Here is an 18,636-nt window from a genome sequence, read left to right as displayed (position 1 = left end):
GATGCGTATATCCATAATCGTAATTTTTGATTATATTTTAAGGGCAGTTTTAGTTGCGGGTCTAGTTTTGAAGTCTTTCCGAGTAATTTGTTGAATGTTGAGTTGTTTGTTGTAGTTGTAGCGATGTTAGTTATAACGTAAAAGCTGGTAACTACGAAATTAATATTGTTGGTGATGTTCAGGTCTGCAGATGGCCAAATAAAGAAAATAAAAAGAACTTTAAGACAACAGTGCAAATAAAACACGAGGAATAATAATTTTAGGGATAAATATATTTTATATGAGACTGTGGATGGTTCTTTATGATGTTTAAAAAAGAATAAAGTGTATTTTGTAACGATTAATAATGGTTGCAAAGTTTTTAATATGTCCGACATGATGGACACAAAAGGAAACAATACGAAATGTGTACTAAAGGTGAAACAAATCAATTAATTATTGTTATTACTTAGCATAAAGAAAGTTAATTAATTAAAGCAGTTTATTAATTTCTTTTCACATGAGAGAAGCATCAGCTAATTTGATCAATTGAATGGATAATTTTGTCGCTGAATTAACTTCTAAATTGCATCAAAATTATAAAATAAGTTGTTAAACTAGTAGTAATTTTAAATCAAAGACTATAGTTTACTGAAAAGAAATCAGCAGCTATGATTTGATGGTTTAAATCAGAAGTGTGCAGTGAAAATATCATTAATTCACGGTTTTTATGTTATTACTAGCAAGTTTTTGCATAAAATGTATAATTATTCACGTTTTATTACTTTTAAAACATTAAAATTGCTAGATTAGATTATGTTTTCTAATATTTATATATTTTTAATGATATGATTTGAGACATAGCGTTGCCATTCAAAAAAATGGTATTTGCTTTGAATGTACTAAACATGTTATATTAACATAACCTTACTGTTGAGTTCTTTTGATAACACTCATAATTTCTTACTTTAGTTTGAATTGTTTTTAATAAAACGTATTCTATATTATTCGTAATATCCTTGAAAATATGTGAATAATATTTCATGATGATAACTTGAGTAGTTTCTACGTGAAAGCGTAATAAACATACAAATTAGCAACCAAACTCTCTTTTGTATACTCGTATATAAGCACAGATGAAAATAATTTAATACATATAATAAAGATGATAGAAATTATATTACCTATAACCAAAATGATTAATATTTCAACAATCCTTACTAATATTATAAATGCGTATGTCCTGAAGTTTATCGTGCTTTCACGCAAAAACTGCTTAACAGATCATCATGAAAATTTGTACACATATTCTTAGTGGTCCCCGATAGGTTATAGGCTACTTTTTATTTAATAAAAATAATTATTTTTTTAGATAAAATAAAGAAATTGTTTAATCACTAACACCTCTGCATCTGGTTATTTGACTACTTTAACGTCATCTAGCATTCCAGCAATGAAGCTCACACCTAAGTACTATAGTATCATCACACTGTATTACCGACAGCTACGTCAACATCAAATCCGTACACATATTCTTAGTGGTCCTCGATGGTCCCCGAATGGTTATAGGCTACTTTTTTAATTTAATAAAAAAAATTATTTTTTTAAATAAAATAAAGAAATTGTTTAGCCAATAATACCTCTCCATCTGGCTAATTGACTACTTTAACGCCATCTAGCATTCCATCTAAAATTTAAAACTTTATTGCATGTAGTAATTTTTTCACATAGATAATCCTAGCCAAGCAGTGAAATATACATTCTTTCTATCAATCCGTTTCGACTATGTATAATGATTTCTAATATTTATTTGATGGATTCAACGCGAGCGAAGCCGCGGGTTAAAGCTAGTGATTAATAATGGTTACAAAAAATTGTAACAGAACTTATATTTTATGTAAATTCAACTTCTAAATTGCATTAATATAATCAAATAAGTCACTAATGCCCCAACAATCTTAAATAAAAGCGTGTAATTCACAATGAAAAAATCAGCAGCTGTAAATTCTTTCCGTAAATTACTGATTTGCAGTGAAAATGTCATTAATTCACTATTTATTTTCTTGTTGTTCTCATTATTAATCACATCTTCTAAGGAATGCACTATTTCTCCTGTTTTCTTATACTAAAACACCAAAAAAATACAAAGTTATCAATTTTTTTATTTCTCGGTTATGTATATTATTCTTGTACCTCTTGTTCAACTCCACTGCACACATGACACAATATCCACAGAAAAATTACATAACCTATAAAATATACACCTTTTAAGCTTAAATAAAATAGGAACGAAGTAACGTATGCTCTCTCTGTAGCCATAACAATCCATAAATACATAATTAATATAAATTGTGTGAAAAGCATGGCGTGCATTGCAAGTAGACTGATACCGAATATTTCATTACACATCTCGATTAATTCCTCAACTCTCTTGTGTAACGGCCGTAAACATCTTAGTTTTGTCAGGGTGACTTCAGTATTGATTTCGTTAGACAGAGTATTTAATTCGACGTTAATATATTCAAAACGGAAGTGAATCATTTTTACAATTATTACAATCACTGCCACGTTTATATTTTCAATTGTAAGGGTGATATACCGTTGAATAATCATTTCCCATGGATAGTATAATGCAATTTGTTCAATTCCGAAGAAATTTATAAGATTTTCAGTTGTCATTGTTAGGAATTCCAAGAATATTATCCCAAATGATGCGTATATCCATAATCGTAGTTTTTGGTTGTATTTTAAGGGTAGTTTTAATTGCCGGTCGAGTTTTGAAGTATTTTGTAGTAGTTTGTTGAATGTTGAATTGTTTATTGTAGTTGTAACAATTGTAGTGATGATGTAAAAGCTGGTAACTAGAAAATTAATTTTCTTGGTTATGTTAAGATCTCTAGACGGCCAAACAAAGAAAAGAAAAAGAGTTTTTAGAGAACAGAACAAATAAAAAATGAGGAACAATAATTTTAGAAACAAATATATTTTAAAGGAGACTGTGGATGGTTTGTTGTGATATTTAAAGAATAATGTGTATTTCGTAAGGATTAATAAAGGTTGCCAAGTATTTATTATATCCGACATGATAGACGCAAAAGGAAACAATATTCCAAAGAGAGGTGAACTAAAGATACGAGAACAAATTAATTAATTATTCTATTCACTTAACACGAAGAAAATTAATTAATTAAAGATAGTTATTTATTTATTTTATTTACATGAGATAAGTATCAACTAATTAGTTCAATGTTATTGATAACTTTGTCGTTGAATTAACCTGTAAATTGCGTCAAAACAATAAAATAAGAATTTAGATCAACAATAACTTTTAAGGCAAAGATATAATTTACTCTAGAGAAATCAACAGCTGTGATTTGATGGTTATTTGATGGTTTAAATCAAAAGTTTGCAGTGAAAACATCGTTAATTCACGGTTTCCCTTTTTATGTCATTAATATTTAGCAAGATTTGTAGAGAATGTATAATTACACCAATTTTATTACTAATCTATTTTATTATTATTTTATTCCTGAATGCTTAAAACATTGACATTAAAGAATTTTTTGTCGTTTTATACTCGAAAACCAAAAAGAAATGTTTCATATTTATTTGTAAATAACAATTTATGAAATTAATTCATTATGGCACTTTAGTCACTGCCTTGATCGTCAGTATTTAAAGTACTACTTTTTGTGTATCAAAACTATGATCAAACTTGTGGTGGAAGTGGAAAAACAATATAAACTAATATAATAATTTCATAAATATAAACAATTTAGAACAGAATCATAATGATTTGCTAAATCATTAGATAAACTTACATAAAATATTAAAAAAAAAAACAAATATAATAAAAGTTGTAGAATTTTTATTATTTCCGATAAAATCAACTCTATCATTAACAATAAAATACTTGTTATAAATTTAACCTCCTAATTGCATTATTATAATTAAATATGTGACTAAAGCACCAACTGTCTTAAATAAAAGCGTGTAATTAACATTGAAACAATCGGCAGCAGTAAATTTTTCCTCCAAATTCAAAACCTGAAGTGAAAATATCATAAATTCACAATGAACATCGTTTTGATTATCATCACATAGAGAATACTCCAATAAATGTAAAATATCTCCAGTTTTCTTATACTGAAACACCAAAACATTAAATAATTATTAACTAAATAATTATTTTATAACATAAATTATCACCTCTTGTTCAGTCTGATGACATACATGACAAATAATCCATACATAACCAGAGAAAAGCACAAGATACGCCAATTTAATAACAATAAAACCAATTGGGAAGACTGTTTTCCCAAAATAATCAATTAATGTACTCCCCAGTAAAACAAATTGTGCGAAAAACATTGCATTCATCGCTAGTAAATTTACTCCGAATATATCATTAAACATCTGGATTAATTCCGTGACTCGCATGTGTAATGGCCTTAACCATCTTAGTTTAACCAAAATAACATCTCTATTTATTTCTTTGGAAATACTCAATAACTGTTGATTAATTTGCACTAATCGTATATGGATCATTTTTACTAACACCACTACTACTATCACATTCGTATTTTCCACTATGATTGATATAACTCCTTGGACAACAGTTTCAGCTGGATAATTTAACGCATAACGCATTTTTGGTTTAGTGCTCATTATTTTATCGAACATCAGTGTTCCATATACCAGTATCATTACTATAAATGATTTAATTATCCAAACACGTAGTTGTTTATGGTATTTTGAAGATAGTTTCAATTTCTTGTCCAATTTTGAAGTTTTTTTTAGCAATTTATTAAATTTTATGTTGTTCTTCGTGCTTATGATAAATGTTACAATGACATAAACAGTTGTTGTAAGAAGTGTAATTTGAGTTGCTAAAGTCGAAGAATTAAGCGGCCAAATAAAGAAAATGAAAAGTACTTTCAAATAACTGTATGCAAACAGAGTAAAAACGATTAATTTTAAAAACGAGAAAAAGTAAAATGTAACTGTTAAAGATTCTGATGATGTTTTATAGAATAATAGTGTGTATTTTCCAAGAATAAGTAAAGGTTGTAAAATTTCTGTTATATCCGACATGATCGACACCAATACAAATGATTAATACAATTTTTTCTTGTTGTTCAACCTTATCGATTGTATAATAAAGTGTTTACTTCTTCTTGCACACAACACATTTCATAATTATATTTAGTTAGTAATTTAATAGTATTAAAAGTAATTAATTAGTTTAAATTCAATTTGTAATTTGAAGTTAATAGTATATTAAGTAACAAGTGGCTAAACGAGGGTATTAATAATGTTTAGCCACGAGGTGCTTACGCTATTTTTTCTACTTCCACTCTAGTTCCACGTTGCGGATTTTGTATTTCAACTTTTGTATTCTAAATCATCAAAATTTGCTCGCACACTTACACAAACTGTAAGGTTATAAATGCCATGCCGCGCGCCGGCGCATGTAACGCTTCGGTTCATATCGTGCCACTCCGATACGAGCAGCAGCAGCGCCTGCTTTGACGTGTTTGACTGACGTCGCATGGCATTTCATACCGGCCTGTGCTGCTCCGTAGGCAAATGCGCAGGCGCTTGCTCCGTCCCGTGTATAATACAAGTACATAAAGAATATTATGTACGGCTTGGTTGTCCGTATATAAAGTAGCACTTTTTGTGTCTAAAAACCGTGGAAAAACTGGCGCTTTGTAGGTGGAAGCAGAAAAAATGATAAATTAAGCTCTAAATTGCATTAAAATAATAAGATATGTTGATAAAGCCCCCACAATCTTAAATAACAGTGTATAATTCACATCGAAACAATCAGCAGCTGTAAATTGTTGCTTTTGATTTAATATTTGTAATGAAAACACCATCAATTCACGATTTACTTCTTTCATATTATTATGAACATTCAAATCTTCTATAGTATGCAAAATATCTCCAGTTATTTCAAACTAAAATTAAATTTATTAAATAAATATCTATAATATTAAAACTTAGGTTATGTTACCTGCATTTCAGCCTGGTGGCACACATGACAAACAATCCAAGTATAACTAACATAAGTAAGAAAATACATTGCTCTTATACCTACATAAATAATTATCAGCGTATTCTTGTCAGAATTACCAATATATACTATCACCAAATATGCACATAACACAAACTGTGTAAATAACATTGTAGTCATTATTAACAAATTCACCCCGAAGACCTCATTAAACAACTCGATTAATTCCTCAACTCTCATGTGTAATGGCCGCAGGCATCTTAGTTTGATCAACAACATTTCACTGTTTACTTCTTGTGATACATCAAGTAGTTGTTGATTTATATGCACAAATCGTAAATGTATCATTTTTACCATGACAGTAATTATTATCACGTTGATAATCTCATAAGTGAAGTTTATAAGCCAATGAACAATCATTTCCCATGGATAACTATTGGCATGGCCATATCCAATCAGTTTATAAACATTTTCAGTTATAAACAGAAAATGTACGAATATTAAATATCCATACAATGCATAAATCCATCGACGGAGTATTTTATGATATTTTAAAGGCAGTTGTAGGTCTTTATCAAGTTTTGAAGTCATCAGAATCATTTTATTGAATGTTCCATTGTTTCTTGCAGTTTGTATAAGTGATACAACTATGTAAAAGTAAGCAACAATAAGATTTGTGTTTGTGATCACGTTAATCGAATTATTTTCCCACATGAAGAAAATAAAAAAGATTTTAAAGTTGCAGTACGTGAAGAGGATCAGTAATAATAACTTTAAGATTAAAAACAGTTTATATGATAGAGTATATATTCCATTTTGTATTTTTAATGGATCATAATAAAATATTAACGTATATTTTGTAAGATTCAAGAGTGGTTGTAGTGTTTGAGACATTTTTGTCGTGATCAACGCGTAAATAAATATTATTGAATGAGGAAAAACGCAAAGGGTAAGAAAATTATTAATTTGTGAATAGTTAATGACTGTTTGTTTATGTAATTACATCAAACACATTACTGATATTAATTTATTAATTTACTAGCTATTGTTCGCGACTTCGTCCCGGTAGTATTTAATACAATTGTAATTCGTTTCTACTCTCTTGTTCGGGACATAGTATGTGTCAATTCTATTAATAAGATTCGCAATTTTATTTTAAAGAAATTAATTAAATAAAGAATTGCTAATAATGCACTTCAGCGCGCCATCTCGGATTCAACTATTTAACTATGACTATGATTGAATCTCAATGCCAACTTTTATTCTATAGAAAAGGGCTGTCTTTAGGGTTTTCCCGGCAATTATTCAAATTTTTCTCGCTGTAAAAACCATCCTTGGACTTTAACGAACATATTTAAATATAAGAATTGGGCAAATTGGTGCAGGCGTTGTTGAGTTATGCGCTTACCAACAGATTTTGCGATTTATTTTTATATTATAGATGGTTTTAACCTTTAAATTGCATCATTATAATAAGATAAGTTACAATTGCGCCAACTATTTTAAATAATAGCGAGTAATTTATAGTAAAAAGATTACGAGCTGTAAAATCCTGTTTTAAATTTATTACTTGCAGAGAAAATATCATCAATTCACTGTGGATTTGGTTGGTATCATTGTTGTATATCAAATATTCCAAGGAATGTAAAATATCTCCTGTTTTCTTGTACTGGACAAAAAAAAACTTATTAAAACTTATATTAATCTAATTATTTTTAAGGTTATGTTATCTGTTTACCTCTAACTGAGTTTGATGGCACACGTGACACACAATCCATACATTTCCAATGAAACTAAGAAAAAATGCAAACCTGATACTCATATAATCAGTGACATTTGCTTCCATCATAAACAGAAGCATTAAAAATCCAGTTAAAATAAATTGTGCAAAAAACATCGCAAATAGCATTAATAAATTCAGGCCGAAGATACTATTAAATATTTCGATCAGTTTTCCAACTTTCATGTGTAATGATCGCAGCCATCTTAGTTTTGTCATGATAATATTACTGTTGATTTCATTGGAAATAGCAAGTAGTTGTTGATTTATATACTCAAATCGTTTGTGGATTATTTTTACTAGAATAACGACAACTGCCACATTTATATTTTCTTCCAAAAGAACCATTCCTGTTTGGAAAAACATTTCAAATGGAAATAATAAATATTTTTGTATTGTTGGATAGTGATAATAGTTATCACTTGCATAACCTATTTGTACAGCTACCAAAATACTAGTTAATGTATATATCCATGGATATAGTTGTTTATTATATTTTTCAGGTAGTTTTAACTCTTTATCGATTTCTACAATTTTTTGTAAAAATTTATTAAACGCAGAGTTATGTTTCGTAGTTGTTATAAGAGTAATTATAACGTAGAGACTTGTCACAACGAGATTTATGTTATTAGAGATGTTAATATCTTTTATAGGCCAAATAAAAAATGCAAGGAGGAGTCTAAGAAAAGAATAACTAAAAATACTTAAAACTATAAGTTTTATTATTAAAAATAAGAAATATGTTTTGGGTTTTTTGTGATTTGACTGGAAATTATAGAAAAAGAAAGTCAATTTTGATGCGTATAATAAAGGTTTTAGAGTGTTTGTTATTGTCGACATGATTACAAACACTAAAATATGGAACACGATAAACACATGTAAACTGTGATCACAACAAATATATATGAATTAATTAGTGTAATGCATTTGAATAATTATTTCATGATAATTGCCTCAGTTGTTATAATAAGTATTAAGACATTCTAACCTCTAAATTGTATTAAAATGATAAGATAAGCTACAATAGCACCAACAAATTCAAATAACAATGTGTAATTTATAACAAAGAAATTCGCAGCGGTAAATTCCATTTTGAAATGTAGGACTTGAAGTGAAAATACCATTAATTCATTGTTTATTTCACGCGAATTATTGCCAGCAATTAATTCTTCCAGAGAATGTAATATTCCGCCCGTTTTCTTGTACTACAAGACAAATTATATGTTTAATAAAAGCATTATTTATTTATACTAAGGAGCATTCTATGCCAAATCTGACAATATTTGATTTTTTATATTTTAATATTTTTATTTATTGTTTAATACACGCTTTTACCCGAGATTTTGTACCAGTATTGTTTAATAAAAATGTAATTCGTTTTTACTCTCTTGTTCAAGACAATTTTGTAATTCTAATTGTTCTAGATAATTTTATTTTAAAGAAATTAATTATGTAAAGGATTGCTAATAATGTAGTTCAGTGCGCCATCTAGGATTCCACTATTTAACTATAACTATGACTTAATCTCAATGCCAACTTTTATCCTATAGAAAAGGACAGTCTTGAGTGTTTTCCCGGCAATTATTCAAATTTTCCTCGCCGTAAAAACCATCTTTGACCTTTAACGAACATTTTAAAAAAAGAATTGGCCAAATTGGTCTAGGCGATGTTGAGTTATGCGCTAACCAACACATTTTGCAATTCATTTTTATATTATAGATTTTATATTTTTCAACGTTGCCAATTTTTAAACGCTCGTAAATTTAACTCATTTTTATTTTCCTATTTCCTCCTTTAAAGTGTTAATTTTTTATTTTAAACAGAGTTATACCAAATAGTATATTAAAGTACGTGAATCACGGCCATAGCCGATCGTGTTTAAATGTTTTGTTTTAAAACCGTAGAATATCAAATGTTGTCTGATGAGACGTCGAATGCTCCATAAATTTAAAACATAAGATTACCTCTAATTCAGTTTGATGACAAACATGACACACTATCAGCATATAACTAACATAACCAAGAAAATACACTCCTTTAATACTTAAGTAAATAATTAGTTTATTACCAATGCCTCTCTCAATGGAAATAATCAAAAAAAACGCATTCAAAACAAACTGTGTGAAAAACATAGCATTCATCGCTAATAAATTTACTTCGAAGACATTATTAAACAAATCAACCAATTCTCCAACTTTCATGTGTAATGGCCGCAGCCATCTTAACTTGCCCAAAATAATTTCATCATTGATTTCTTTGGAAATTGAACTTAGTTCATTATTAATGTATTCAAATCGGTAATGAATCATTTTTACCATTGTTATAATCACTGCCACGTTGACATTTTCAATTGTTAGTGCTATCACTCCTTCAACCACTATTTCCCATGGATAGTTTAATGCTGCATTTTTTGTTGGTTTGTAATTGTACGCAGTTTCAGTTATAACCCAAGTATGTGCTAGTATTATCACCACAAAAGAAATATATATTCTATAACTCAGCTTTTTGTTAAAATTCAAAGGTAGTTTTAATTCTTTGTCAAGTTGTGAAGTTTTCAGTAACAATTGATTGAATAACGAATTATTTTTGGTTGAAGTAATTAATGTAGTTGTAATATATACAGATGAAAGTAAAATGTTGATATTATGAATTAAGTTGATATCCGTAGAAGGCCAAATAAAGAAAATAAGAAGTATCTTTAAATAACAATGAGTAAATAAAAGAAATAGTAATAATTTTAAGAATAAAAATACTTTAAAATAAGAAAATATGGAATTTTGTTGTTTTGATGGATGTACATAAAAGAATAACGTAAATTTTGATAAAAATAATAATGGTTTAAGAGTTTTCAATACGTCCGACATATTGTTTAGTCACTAACCATAGTAATAGTAATATTGATATTATTTCAGGAATATAACCTTCAATGTTATGTATTTATTCAGAGTAGATAACACATTATGTCGATTAAACAAGTTTTGACAAATTAAACACATTAATTAAAACATTTGTTAATTAATTCGTGCACTAACATTTAAATTACACTAAAATAATTAAATACGTGACTTTACTCATTAAACGTAGTAATATTTATATTCTTTCAGGAATATAAGTCGCCATGTTTTTAATTTATTCAAAATACATAACATAATATGTCTATCAAGTTTTAAGTTAATTAGTTTTTCCACTAACCTTTAAATTGTACTAAAATAATCAAATACGTGACTAAAGCAGCAACAATTTTAAATGCCAGAGTGTAATTAACAATAAAAAAATCACCAGCCGTAAAATTCTGCTTTAAATTTAATACTTGAAGTGAAAATATCATCAACTCGTTGTTTATATCTTTGTTGGAATCATTGATTTGGAGACATTCTAATACATGTATCATGTCACCAGTACGCATATACTGCAAAATTAATTTTAAAGAGGTTATTTTTTTATTTCATATTCCTTTCGGCATCTTTACACCATATTTACCTCATATTCGGTTTGATGACAAACATAACATATTATCCATACGTAACTTATATAAACTGTTAAATATGCACACATAATGATGAAATAAAACTTGAATTTAGGACTTGCCAATATATCAATGATTAAATATCCGCTTAAAATAATCTGTGTAAAAAACATAGCGATTAACATCAGTATATTCACTCCGAAAATTGCATTAAACACAGTAACTAATTCAATCACTTTCATATGCAACGGACGTATCCATCTTAGTTTTGTTAATATAACTTCAGAGTTGACTTCTTTCGATATGATATGCAATTCTTCATTAATATATTCAAATCGATACAGAATCATTTTTACCAGTACCACTATCATTGCCACGTTGATATTTTCATGTATAAGATGAATAATTGATTGGATGTACATCTCCCATGAAAAGTTCAAAGCAATTTTCCTATGTATTGGAAAGTTGGAAATATTATCAGCTGCAAAACCAATATGGACTATTATAATAATAATAAATGTTGAATATATCCAATATTGGACTTTTCGGTTGTATTGTACTGGTAGTTTTAATGCAATGTCGAGTTGTGCGGTTTCCATTAATAATTTGTTGAATATCAAATTATTTTTTGTAGTAGAAATAAATGTGGTTATAACATAAAGTGATGTGACCAGGATTTTTATATTATTGGTGATGTTAATCCCATTTGCAGGCCAGATGAAAAATATTAATAGGACTTTAAACGCACAGTAAGAAAACAAGATAAAAAGTAGATATTTTACCATTTTGTAGAATTTAAAATGAGATTGGTATTTTGGAGATGTTTTTGAAATGAAAAATGTAAATTTTGCTACCTTTAGTAATGGTTGCAGAGTTTTTGTTATTTCCGACATGGTCAACACTAAATTTGTATGAAAGGCTTCATATAAACAGTTCTATACCATATTGATTATTTTAGTATATTGATATTAAGTTAATAAGAATGTTTTCAATGTTAATTACCACTCCTGACATAATAATAACATTTTTGATAATAATCGTTTAAGAATTCACAGCACTTATTTATGACACACATACTAGATGCGGAAAATTCACCGCTAACCATGTCATATTTTGATAATTGCACGGGACGGACGTAAGCTGAATTAATTGCATAAAAATTAGGAAACCATGGACACATTTAAGAGGACAGAATGAACGTCATATGATTACTTTAATAATTCCTTCATAATTAAGAACAGGTATGATTATGTTTTAGAAATGGAAAAAAATGATTTTTTCTACTTCCACCTATAAAGCGACCGATTTTCCATGGCTTTTAGACACAAAAAGTGCTACTTTATATACGGACCGCCAAGCCGTACATAATATTCATTATGTACTTGTATTATGCACAGGGCGGAGCAAGCGCCTGCGCATTTGCCTACGGAGTAGCACAGGGCGGTATAAAATGCCATGCGACGTCAGTCAAACACGTCAAAGCAGGCGCTGCTGTTCCTCGTATTGGAGGGGCACATAGGCCGGTGCGCGACATAGCACTTATAACCTTACAGTTTGTATAAGTGTGCGAGCAAATTTCGATGATTTAAAATACAAAAGTTGAAATACAGAAAACACAACGTGGAACTAGAATGGAAGTAGTAAAAATAGCGGTAGCACCTAGTAGCTAAACGTTGTTAAAGCCCTCGTTTAGTCACTTGTTACTTAATATACTATTATTTATATATTATTGTTGAATAGTTAGGGCTATTTCGTACATGAGCAAACACTACATTCACATTAAAGATTTTCAAACGTTCTGATATTAAGCTATCGACTAGACTTAATGTTAATTACTTCTTTACAGAAGAATAACACCATCTTGTTGAAACATAATCGTATAAGAAACAACAACACTTAGCAAGGAGAATAAAATCTTATTATTTATCACAAACATCCCAGCTGCTGAAGTTTCAACTTTAACATTTCTGATCAGCATGCTGAACATGCTCATTTCATCTCTTAATACTTCATCAGCATTTTTCGAATAGTTTTGGACACTTTTGGTAATGTTTGTAATCTAAAATAATATATTATTTTCATTGAAGCACATAATTTAAAAAAATTGAATTTATAAATAAATACTGCATTAGTTTTTTTTTTCAAATTAAACTATGTGCTAACACTAACTCAAAACAAACTTCAGACTAACCTCTTGTGTTATTTCTCCGCTATAGTATACAACCAAACATGCAAATAATATATACGTGGCACACTCTTCTAAAAGCATTAACATTTCTTTTAATATATATATTCAACATCCAATAAATCCATTAAGGCCCAAATATAGGTTATTAACATACTACAATTTATTGCAAGTTTAATAAAAATATGACAGCTGATTAGAAACAGATCAAAACCATAATAATCATTGAATAAAGTGTGTAGTTCTGTCAACTGGTGATATAATTGGTGCACATTTTTAAGTTGATTAATACGCTCAAATCTTTCGCGAAATAGTATTAATAATGTAAGAGTATTTAAAATAACTGGAATCATTAACATTACTGCTAGCTGATGAAAAGCCATATCATAAAACAATATAAAGAAATAATGCCAGTACCATTTTCTGTACCTTGGTGAAGTTGGAAGAATTTGTAACATGTTCAAAATAACACAAACTATTCTGAAAGCAATCAATGATAAAATCATACAAATTGCTCCCACAAAATATATCCATAGCATATAAATTGTCTCTCGAGATTTTACCACAGTATGGTTATTTTTGCGTTTTAGTAAATTTGAGTCAAAACTGCGCAGATTGTTAACGAGTGTTCTATTTTTATTAACGTTGAAAATTCCAATAGATAAAGCATATCTTATTATTGCCTTTAGAAAATACAATTGAAATTCGATCGATTTTTTCGAAAAATTCCTTTGAACTCCAATGATTCTTTGAAAGCAATTGTAAATTAATATTCCACAACACAAAATTAATATTGAATGATGTAAAAGTACAGAAATAATTGATATTACATTTATGGATTGCTTTGTTTTTAAATTTAATAGAAATATATTGTTTAAGAGCTTTATATGCCATGTTGAACTTATGGGCGTCAACATATCAACAAATACAAAGAACAACTATTCTCAAATATTGATATATATTAAAAGAGCATAATTAATTTAAATAATCAAGTTTGTAAGTAGTATTGTGATGTTAACTGAACAATTTTCGAAATTAAAATTCTTCCATTTTAGATTAATTCATTGACATCGTCATGCTGAGATGTTAATGTCAACCCTGAAACTACACGCCTCCGAGGTCTTTAACAACGTTTAGCCACGAGGTGCTTGCGTTATTTTTTCTACTTCCACTCTAGTTCCACGTTGCGGTTTTCGTATTTCAACTTTTGTATTTTAAATCATCGAAATTTGCTCGCACACTTATACAAACTGTAAGGTTATACGTGCCATGTCGCGCGTCGGCACATGTGACGCTTCGGTTCATATCATGCCCCTGCGATACGAGCAGTAGCAGCGCCGGCTTTGACGTGTTTGACTGTCGCATAGCATTTCATGCCGCCTTGTGCTGCTCCGTTGGCAAATGCGCAGGCGCTTGCTCAGTCCCGTGCATAATACAAATACATAATGAATATTATGTACGGCTTGGCCGTCCGTATGTAAAGTACTGCTTTTTGGGTCTAAAAACCATGGGAAAACTGGCGCTTTATAGGTGGAAGTAGAAAAAATGATAAATTAAGTTCTAAATTGCATTAAAATAATAAGATATGTTGATAATGCCCCCACAATCTTAAATAACAGTGTATAATTCACATCGAAACAATCAGCAGCAGTAAATTGTTGCTTTTGATTTAATATTTGTAATGAAAACACCATCAATTCACGATTTAGTTCTTTCATATTATTATGAACATTCAAATCTTCAATTGTGTGTAAAATATCGCCAGTTATTTCAAACTAAAATTAAATTTATTAAATAAATATCTATAATATTAAAACTTAGGTTATGTTACCTGCGTTTCAGTTTGGTGACACACATGACAAACAATCCAAGTATAACTAACATAAGTAAGAAAATGCATAGATCTCATACCTAAATACACAATTATCAGCGTATTCTTCTCAGAATTAGCAATGGATACTATTACTAAATATGCACACAAGACAAACTGTGTAAATAACATTGTAGTCATCATTAACAAATTCACCCCGAATACCTCATTAAACAATTCGATTAATTCCTCAACTCTCATGTGTAATGGTCGCAGACATCTTATTTTAATCAACAACATTTCACTGTTTACTTCTTGTGATACATCAAGTAGTTGTTGATTTATATGCACAAATCGCAAATGTATCATTTTTACCATGACAGTAATTATTATCACGTTGATAATCTCATAAGTGAAATTTATCAGCCAATGACCAATCATTTCCCATGGATAACTATAAGCGTGGCCATATCCAATCAGATTATAAACGTTTTCAGTTATAAATAGAAAATGTACGAATATTAAATATCCATATAATGCATAAATCCATCGACGTAATATTTTATGATATTTTAAAGGCAGTTGTAGGTCTTTATCGAGTTTTGAAGTCATCAGAATCATTTTATTGAATGTTCCATTGTTTCTAGCAGTTTGTATAAGTGATACAACTATGTAAAAGTAAGCAACAATTTGATTTGTGTTTGAGATCACGTTGATAGAATTATTTTCCCACATGAAGAAAATAAAAAAGATTTTAAAGTTGCAGTACGTGAAGAGGATCAGTAATAATAACTTTAAGAATAAAAACAGTTTATATGATAGAGTGTATATTCCGTTTTGTATTTTTAATGGATCATAATAAAATATTAACGTATATTTTGAAAGATTCAAGAGAGGTTGTAGTGTTTGAGACATTTTTGTCACGATCAACGCGTAAATAAATATTATTGAATGAGGAAAAACGCAAAAGGTAAGAAAATCATTAATTTGTGAATAGTTAATGATTGTTTGTTTATGTAATTACATCAAATACATTACTGATATTAATTTATTAATTTAATAGCTTTTGGCCGCGACTTCGTACAGGTAGTATTTAATAAAAATGTAATTTGTTTTTACTCTCTTGTTCTAAACATAGTATGTGTCAATTCTATCAATAAGATTCGCAATTTTATTTTAAAGAATTTAATTATATACAGAATCGGTAATAATGCACTTCAGCGCGCCATCTCGGATTCATCTATTTAACTATAACTATGATTGAATCTCAATGCCAACTTTTATCCTATAGAAAAGGGCTGTTTATAAGGTTTTCCCGGCAATTATTCAAAATTTTCTCGTCGTAAAAACCATTCTTGGACATATCTCTCACTGTCTCACGATCTTTCCTTTTACACGGTCGTCTCTCTGCTGCCTTCTGGTCTGTCGTCTCTCGCACCGCTTCAGTATCCTTCACCCTTCTAAACGCAGCGCTTGCGCGCAGTCCACCCGACTACGCCACAAGGCCATATTTAACATTTGGCCCTTCCTGACTAAGGCACGTCCCCGCGCTCTTCGTCTCCTGTTGTATGATTCTTGAGCCGGGCTGGTCGTCGCCGTCGTCGAGGTAGTCGGCGTCCCGGTGATCCACTTCGTCAATTAAGAGTTTTCAATATGTCCGACATATTGTTTAGTCACTAACCGTAGAAATAGTAATATTGATATTATTTCAGGAATATAACCTACAAAGTTTTGAATTTATTCAGAGTAAATAACACATTATGTCGATTAATCAAGTTTTGACAAACTACTTCCACCTATAAAGCGCCAATTTTCACACGGTTTGTATACACAGAAAGTGGTACTTTATATACGGATGGCCAAGTCGTACATAATATTCATTATGTACTTGCATTATGCACGGAACGGAGCAAGCGCCTGCGCATTTACCTACGAAGCAGCACAAAGCAGTATGAAATGCCATGAAGTCCGTCAAACATGTCAAAGCAGGCGCTGCTGCTGCTCATATCGGAGGGGCACGATATGAACCGTAGCGTCAAATGGGGCGACGCGCGGTATGTCACTAACCTTACAGTTTGTATAAGTGTGCGAGCAAATTTCGATGATTTAGAATACAAAAGTTGAAATACAAAATCCGCAACGTGGAATTAGAGTTAAAAACTCGATTGATTGATTGCCCGTTCCCCTCACTCTCAATCAATCTCGTCTATAATTCCCTCCTTTAGCCATTTGTTACTTAATATACCTACTATAATTTATTCAAAGAAAATAATACATTATGTCGATTAATGGTGCGATTCTGAGCAGCACCCGAAGTGCCGCACTGTCGAACGAACGCAAATTGCGATTCTGAGTGGCCAACGGAGGTCTTTTGAGGGTTCGGGTCGCCTCAATTGAGGGTGCCGATAGCCTTCGTAACATATTATACGCATGCGCTGCTCTCTTGGCGCGGGTGAAACTGCCTTACCGCAGCTCTTCGTTCTTACTCGCCACCGCACTCGGTCGTCTGCTGTCTCAGTCTGCCTATTCATCGAAATTGGTAAAGTGGAATATTTTGACGAGCCGTGTGCTCAGCAGATGTGAAAAAAGATGAAGATGACAAGGAATTGCACGCATCGAGTGTATCTGTATTTTTCAAATGCAAAATTCCACGTTTTCAAGCAAAAATTTCAAATTAAAAAAACTCGTAAAACCAATAAATTTGAGATGAATATTTTGTCAATTTTTCACAAGTATTTGCTGATAATGAGCCAAATACGTAGCATATAAAAGATTATTTATATTTTTTGATTGTGCTTCTTCAAAGGTAATTTAAAAATCAAAACAATGAACAATAACAACTTTTGATTGCGACTTTTCAAACGTCAGTATAGAACCGAAATAGAAATAATAAGTATTAACACATATTTGTTGCATATTTGGATAATTGAAGAACCCATACATTTGAAACTCGCGCGCTTTCTGTCAAATTTTAGGGTGCAGCGGGATTGACTTTAGGTAAAGATATAGATGCGCGCTCAGAATACCACTTAAGGCCGAACCATAACTTCGCCGTACGAAGCGTCTTGGAGCGTTCGTACGTTTGTTTATTCAAAGAAAATAATACATTATGTCGATTAAACAAGTTTTGACAAATGAAACACATTAATTACAGCATTAGTTAATTAGTGTTTCGACTAACCTCTAAATTGCACTAAAATAATTAAATACGTGACTAAAGCTGCAGCAATCTTGAATGCCAGCGTGTAATTTATAGTAAAAAAATCGGCAGCTGTAAAATCCTGCTTTAAACTAAATAATTGAAGTGAAAATATCATCAATTCGTTGTTTATATATTTGTTTGTATCATTAAATTCAGTACATTCTAATAAATGTATCATATCACCAGTTCGCATAT

At 30.1% G+C, this 18,636-nt stretch overlaps 1 protein-coding gene and 1 long non-coding RNA gene across 2 annotated transcripts; both read right to left on the bottom strand.

Moving 5' to 3' along the window:
- Nucleotides 1-1,882: 1,882 nt before the first annotated feature.
- LOC135795468 (putative gustatory receptor 28b) lies at nucleotides 1,883-5,088 on the bottom strand (the record flags this gene model as incomplete). Its single annotated transcript, XM_065307152.1, has 3 exons — nucleotides 1,883-2,104; nucleotides 4,213-4,491; nucleotides 4,984-5,088. Coding segments are annotated over 3 exons (606 nt in total), but the record flags the coding sequence as incomplete, so codon positions are not given.
- Nucleotides 5,089-8,852: 3,764 nt separating this feature from the next.
- On the bottom strand, nucleotides 8,853-10,349 carry LOC135796133 (uncharacterized). Its single transcript, XR_010549250.1, has 3 exons — nucleotides 10,094-10,349; nucleotides 9,743-10,032; nucleotides 8,853-8,983 (listed from the first exon to the last, which is right to left on the bottom strand). It is a non-coding gene; the product is annotated as an uncharacterized lncRNA (long non-coding RNA).
- Between the last annotated feature and the right edge of the window lie 8,287 nt (nucleotides 10,350-18,636).

The sequence above is a fragment of the Atheta coriaria genome, unplaced genomic scaffold (genome assembly GCF_025399875.1).
Source record: "Atheta coriaria isolate IRGN ID8LTWV9N9 unplaced genomic scaffold, Caltech_Dcor_3.1 hic_scaffold_7_pilon, whole genome shotgun sequence".
NCBI lineage: Eukaryota > Metazoa > Arthropoda > Insecta > Coleoptera > Staphylinidae > Dalotia > Dalotia coriaria.
This window is presented reverse-complemented; position numbering and strand designations above follow the sequence as displayed.